Raw genomic sequence first — 7432 nt, 5'->3', positions numbered from 1 at the left:
CATGTGGTATGTAAATTTTTGGGGTTTTAGTCCAAACCACGACCTTTTTTTGGATTGGTGGTCCTTTTGAGCTAGTTTCTTTGCGTTTTTGGTCCCTCAGTAAACTGAAAAAACTATTATGCCCTTCTGATATATATTTTTATGCTTTTTCTATTTAATTTAAATGAAAAATAAAATAATTACCTAATTTGGGGCCCACCTCCCTCTCTCTCTCTCTCTCTCTCTCTCTCTATGGATTACAACCAAAAACACATACAACTTTGTTCTTCATCTTCTTCCCCCTTTCACCATATTCTCTCCTTCCAAAAAACCTAATTTCTCCCATAAAAATGCTCAATTCCTACATGTAGAAAACGCAATCAAGATTCATAAACACATAAGCCACCATCATTCGCCACCAACAGTCTCCATCCCCCTTATCTTAACCATCACCGTTCACCACCACCATCCATTTTGACTATGTTTATCATTTTGGGAAGAACATCATCACCATTACTATTCCTCCTCCCTAATCTACAAATCCCTGTCTACTTAGCTTTCTTCGACATCGGCTTAGCTCATCTGAAAGAATCCGCTCTATTTAACCTCCCAGATCTTGCAACATCCTCGTTTTGGAGAATCGATCATCGTTTTCAACAAATTGGGAAGGGAAAGAAAAAGAACACAAATACAAAAGCACCTCCGGTGGTGGCTGGGAAATCGCGAGGAGAGGAAGAGCCTGAAGAAAGCTGTTGTCGACGACTGTGGCATCGAAGGGAAAGGGTCTCGGATCTTTGACCGATTATGAAGAAGAACGAAGGTAGAAATCGGGGGAGGATCTTCGATCCTCGTCTGATCATGAAAGGAGAAGCACAAATTTAATAAAAAATAGGAGTGGTCCGGTGGTGGTTTAGCAACTCACTAGGAGGCGAGCCGACATCGAAGGGTTGCTCTGGCAACTTCTTTCTTTTTTGGCCTGATCAAGAACAACATATGTAGGAGGAGGAAGGACTTCAGTCCTCTATAGATCGGAGAAGTATGTTGAACAGCAACACCGAATTTGGGGTCTTTGGATGATTATTCTGGTTGACAGGAAAAATAGAGGAAGGAGAAAGATTTTTTTTACTCTTTAATGGCAGCAACACAATTCAAGGAGAGAGAGAGAGAGAGAGAGAGAGAGAGAGAGAGCCCCTATTTTTATTTTTTTTATATAAATATTTATAGAAAAAAAGAAAAGTGAAAAATAAATATAATAAGGGCAATTTAGTCTTTTAAATTTATCTAAGGACCAAAATCACAAACAAACTATCTCAAAAGGACCACCACCAATCTAAAAAAGTCATGGTCTGATGTGAAATTCAAAAAAAAAATTAGGGAACATTTTTGCAATTTTGTCCCTGTCATCTCCCAAACCCAAAATATCATAAAACCCTAGAAATTCATATCCCCACCTACCTCCCAAAATCAAAAATGTCAGAATACATACCTTTTGAAATCCAAGTGGACATCATCAAAAGACTACCTGTGAAGTCATTACTTCAATTTAGATCCGTATCAAAACAATGGAAGTCTTTGATCGACAGCTCCGAGTTTATTGCTGGTTACAGATTCCGCCAGACTCATCCACAACGTCTGCTTGTATGGTACAAAGATCCAGTAGACTTGAAGCAAAAGTACGTTTCTTTTGTCGATGATGACGCTTTCGCCCAACAAGAGCTTGCTCCAACTGTTCCTGTGCTCTCTGAACATTTATTTAAATTGGAAGTGCTCGGGAGCTCTCAGGGATTGTTGTGTTTGTCTGGTTTTTATAAAGATCCAGACCAGCCTCGTTATAAAGTTGCCACAAAGTTGATTGTTCTTTTGAATCCTTCGATTAGAAAATCAGTCTTAATACCTGTCCCAGGTTTTTCAGGTTGTTCGGAAATTGTTGTTGGTTTTGGGGTTTGTCCTATCACTAATGATCCTACGATTGTGAAGATTACGAATGTTGGTACGGAAGTTAGCTCTCCCATGGTTGAGGTTTTTAAATTGAGCAGAGGTAGTTGGAGAACTCCTTGTAGCAATCTGCCTAAGAAATCAATTGAGGTTATATTGTCTGAGGTAGCTATACATAGTTATATTTATTGGGTTGCTTTTGATAATGATTTTCAGATGCAAAAACATCTGATTATTTCATTTGATATGACTACCGAAGAATTTAGAGTCATAGACCTACCGGATAGTCTAGCATATGCTACATTTTTCATCTCTAAGTTATGGGATTCTCTTGTTGTGCTGAAAGTTTTTGATGTATGGATTATGGATAATGATGTTCTTCATTCGTTTACAAAGCTATTTACCATTAACACACGATATGAATCAATAACGATTTTGGGATTTACAAATAGTGGTGAACCTATGATTGAAGTACAAGGGGAGGATTACGAAGAACCAGCTTCACTTGTTGTCTATGAACCTAACTCAGAACACATCAAAGATATTGGGATTCATGTAGAAAATGTTTCATCATTTATTAGTTCGTACATGGAAACACTACTTTTACATGATCAATCAGATTGTATTGGTTTATTATAGCCACGTCAGATTGCAAGATGTGGCGCTAATAAAAGATTAGTTGTGGAGGAGGCAAGACATGATTAGGGGACATGCTTGTAACTTGTAAAGTAGAAAAAACCACTTCCACTTCAAAGCTGTTGAATTTGAGACATATTGTAAAGCAAATCTCTTTTCCTTATGTTAGTTTTACTTGACAGAAAATTGAAGATACAATCTCGTTCAAGCAGATCTTTTAATCATTTTCATGTTATCATTTTTTTTGTCTACTTCTCTATCTTACTTAACTAGTTTATTCTTATATCATTCGGTACAAATGTAAACCAAACCATTTGGTTTATATTTTTGCATATAGAAATGGTTACTTTGATGCATAAAACGTTTTCTTTTGCAGAAGCAAAGCTTCGCAAATGATTATATATTCAATGGAAGGGGGTGTGTTATTATTGTAGGGTTCACGTATGTTGTAGTTATACGTGATGTAAAAGCTTTGGTGGTTTTGTCATTATGCAAAGTGACAATTATGTTCTTTGGTCTCTTATCTTCAAATTAACCAACTTTTGGCATTTTAGTTATAGCAAACCCTTTCGTTTTAGTGTAGCTAACCGTAGACTTGAGAGTAAAGGCTCACTTATTGCAAATCATTATTCTAAGGAAGCTAAAAATTACACTTACTGTATTCATCGAATCATATAAATGAGTGAATCTATTGTTACAAGTTATAACTGAGTCAATATGTTACTTGGTGGCTAAGATAATTTGAGTATCAAAGGGTTTCTTGTTTTCTTTTCATCTAATTGGTGTTGGTTCAAGTCTAATGACATATACACTACTTGACTGTTTAACAAAGTCATCAAATATTTGACCCTTTCTTGTTTATCCATGTATATGTTCTTATATCAAGGGGACAATTCATTGATCTTAGGCCTAAAGGCACATGTTTTAGCTAACACAACAAGATACTTGGACCATTGCTTTTGGCTCTCACCTCCAACTCATGGTTGGGGACCGGTGATGTTTCATCTATTTTTTGTGAGGGTCAATAATCAATTTCATGAGGAAATGCTCTTAATGAAGCTAAAAGTGATGTAAAATGCAATTAAAAATTGGGGAAAAAGTGCAAAAGTTAGGAAGGATGAAAAAGCACATAATTAATAAAGAAAAATGTGCTTGCCTTTGTGGTGGTAGATAAGGCCCGTGAACTTGATGAATGTTTTGATCTTATTAAAACCCAAAAAATTCTTTTCATTTTGATGAGGCTAAAGTACGTGATCTCTAGCAAAATGCTAAGATGAAATGGGTTGCTGAAGGAGACTAAAATTCTAAGTTCTTTTATGGCATAATTATAGGAGGCAAAACATCAATGAAATATCCCATAATGGGTGTGGGTGCGAACCACATTATTAGTGGAAAATGCTTCGAACTGAAGTAGTTTTAAATTCAAATTAATCAAGACTTATAGAAATAGAATTAGCTATGATGTTATCAAATTTGTATTTCACTTCCAAATTCCAATCCACTCTACTATGTGCATTCTTAAAGGATGTAAGTCTTCATTTATCACACTAATTCCAAACGTCCGAGATCTTTTCTAGATATCTTATCTTTGGGCGGGGTGGTTATTAATAATCATGCAACTTTATTATCACTATTATACGACGCAACACCTGATGAGCATAACAATTTCACTGTTGTGGTAAAATGACCATCGGCAAACTTACGGAGACACCGTCTGATGTTGGTGTTACTTGATGTAGACTCTTTCTAAAGGATGCCCCCACCCTGTCTCATGGCCCAAACCTTGGGATTGTCTAATGTATTTTGAACTAACTTCCTGATACCATCCTCTTTCCCCCATGTATCCAAGGACCTCAGAATGGAGCTTTGTTGTAAGGATTTTCTATTCCCAGACCTGCGTTATTGTCTATTTTTGGGTCTAAACACCTACAGTGTGCAGCGAGGAAGAGTAACAAACAAACCCATGCCTCAACCGAGCCAGGTTGGACAATCATCTTGTAAAGAGCAGTTTTCAAAGCCTGAGAGAAAGCAAGGTGACAATTATGGGGGATACTCTTGACAGTAGTGATAGGCTCTTTAAAAACTTCAAGTAAAAGACTCATCCTAGAACGATTGGACTCATACAAGAGCTACGTAATAAGGTTAAATCTATCACTTTGAGATTATCCAACCCGTGTCACAAGTGACTTAGCATATTCATTTAATAGCTAACTCACATTACCAAGAGTCCCACCAAGCACAAAGCGAGCAACATTCAGACAATGGGAAAAACTAACCACATAATCCAATCGAACTGTCCTATTTGACACACAGGAATCTGCACTAGCATGCAAATCTCATAAGCATACCATAACATAACATAACTTGTATGAGTATTTTGGGGTAATTAATTGAGCTTGGTTGATTGCATGCACACACCCTTTTTCTATTTTCAAAGTTCTTTTAGCTTTTCAAATTCTTTTCTTTTTCCCAATAGTTCTTTTGTAAAAATTATTTTCTTTTGAAAATTCTCATACCAAGTCCTCAGTTTGAGTTCAGACACACTCGAGAGTGTATCCGAATCCCTCAAACCAAGGCTCTGATACCAACTTGTAACATCCCAAAATTCAAGACTAAAAATTTCATTTTTAATTTAAATAAATAAACCATAAGTTATCAAATCATTATGTCAAACATTATTCACATGGTCCCTTAACGTTATTATCAGAGTAAATCATCCCATGCTGAATAAACATTGGTGTGTGTGCCATGTGATCACCCCGATCTCTTCCCTCCGCTACCGGAAGTACCTAAAACTAAAACCAAAAACGTAAGCACGAAGCTTAGTGAGTTCCCTAACCTACCACATACCATACAAATATTCACATACTGGGCTCCCACCCGTTGCATCGGGACCGACCAAGCATCGGGCTCGCTCCGGCAACGGGCCCCGCCCGGCATCAGGCCCCGCCTAGCATCAAGCCTCGCTCGGTATACATATCTATTTCTCTTAGGCCCCTCCAGTCTCTGGGCCTCGCCCACTGAACATATACAAGCATATAATCTAGCATATAACACATCAATTAAAGATACTCTATTACATTATTGTTCTAAGGCCTCACCTAACTTGGGCCTTGCCCCTGTTCTACTAGTGGTGAGTCGTGGAACCCCCCTCCAAGCTCCTGCTATTAGTGAGATATGGGCCCCCGCCCACACTCACCTTTCCCTATCTCGAGCCTCGCCCCTGCTTAGCTACTAATAAGATATGGAACCTGTGACAACCTGAAATTTCCATTCTAAACAAACCATATCAAGCCAATAGAAGTTAGAACAATTACAGTGAAATTCCAGACTTCGGGTATAAGTTTGGCAGTTTTTCAGGATTTACACTTAAGGAGATATCAGGAGAGTGGATGCACTAGGGTTTTGTGCAACAATGTTATTCCAATACTCTAGGATATTAGAGTTCATTCCGGGAATAAAAATATTTTCTGCCAAAAATCTCAGGACTATATATAGAAATCTAAGCCATATTCATTCATTAGTTACATTTCCAATTAGAGAAAAGTCAAATTCTCTCTCACGGATCTTTGGGTTTTTATCCCAAATCGTGAGTACTTCGATCTATTTGTATTATATAGCTTAGAATATGTTTTATAACATCAAAATCGGATCAAAACCCCAAGATTTGGGAGTTTACCGCCCAAGAACACTTGGAGAGTAAACTCCTTTATAAGGGCCAAAGTGTGCCCAATGTCCCTCAAAGCCTTGGAACTCAACCTAGAGACTACCATTACATGTTTTAGGCCACAAAATCATTAAGAAACAAAGGGTGAAAGTGAGTTCACGGCCAAGGAAGTTCTTGGGCCGTGAACTCCATTTTTATGTGCCAAAGTGCCCTAAAAACCTTCCTTAAGCCAAGAGACTAATTTGGGCATGTACCTAAATGAGTTTAGGACTAGTAAACACCCTTAGAACACCAAGAGTAAGGTGTTCACGGCCCAAAAAGTTCTAGGGCCGTGAAATCCATAAAATGGTGCCAAATGGTGCTATAAACTCTTCCAAAGCCTTGTACAAAAGCTTAGTTTAGTTCCTAGTTAATTTAGGGACTTGAAAACACCATAAACATCCTCCCAAGGGAGATTACGGCCGTAATCTCCAAGGGATATTGTCCCAGGGCCGTGAACATCAAGCAAGGCCATTTTAAGGCCTTAAACCCACTCAAACACTTGTTTAAGCCTAGAAGCACTTCACCACTTGAGTTGTAATAATTTTAAGCCTCATTTAGTGACCCAAAATAGAGTTTACGGCTAGGAGTTTACTCTCCTGAGCCGTAAACTCCAAAACATATGGTCTTTTGACCATAAACTCCCATACGAGGCCTTACACTCCTTTGTTGCAACCCATTAGCCTCCTAGAACTTGACCAAAGTGTTTTCCTCGCATTAGAATGTCTATACATGTTTAATTAGTGTTAATATCACTAATTGTTTATATACATATGTCTTCATATGTAATTAGGATCATTGTGTGTGCTAAAGTCTTCACTTGACACCAAGCACTTGTCCGATCCTACCTTACGATACAGTCCGTTCAATTCCAATCACTTACAACAGGTGAGTTCATACCCCTTAATCAATGTTTTAAACTGTTTTTAAATGTTTTATGGGGGAGGATACAAGTAGAATTATGCTAATTATTATATCAATCACATGTGATTAATAAGCAACATTCAAATGATTGGCTACTCATTAGCCGTTTTACCAAACAGTTTCCTTCAAATGTCTTTCATAAACACTTTATGTGTTTAAAACTCCTTATTTCACTGTACATTTTACTCTGTATATTACATTTCAAACTTATTTACAATTGTGTTTCAAACAAATGTTTCTTTATACTAAACC

General features: G+C 37.5%; 1 protein-coding gene across 1 annotated transcript; it reads left to right on the top strand.

Moving 5' to 3' along the window:
- Positions 1-1376: 1376 nt before the first annotated feature.
- LOC111888752 (F-box protein At4g19940) lies at positions 1377-2801 on the top strand. The gene has a single exon (XM_023884867.3). It carries the CDS (start codon positions 1450-1452, stop codon positions 2551-2553), a length of 1104 nt encoding a protein of 367 aa, XP_023740635.1. The 5' UTR covers positions 1377-1449; the 3' UTR covers positions 2554-2801.
- Positions 2802-7432: the final 4631 nt, after the last annotated feature.

Source organism: Lactuca sativa, chromosome 2 (genome assembly GCF_002870075.4).
Source record: "Lactuca sativa cultivar Salinas chromosome 2, Lsat_Salinas_v11, whole genome shotgun sequence".
NCBI classification, from domain to species: domain Eukaryota; kingdom Viridiplantae; phylum Streptophyta; class Magnoliopsida; order Asterales; family Asteraceae; genus Lactuca; species Lactuca sativa.
This window is presented reverse-complemented; position numbering and strand designations above follow the sequence as displayed.

What these genes read in the sequence shown, in the direction of transcription:
- LOC111888752 (XM_023884867.3), top strand. Translation starts at nt 1,450, where the DNA reads ATGTCAGAATACATACCTTTTGAAATCCAAGTGGACATCATCAAAAGA.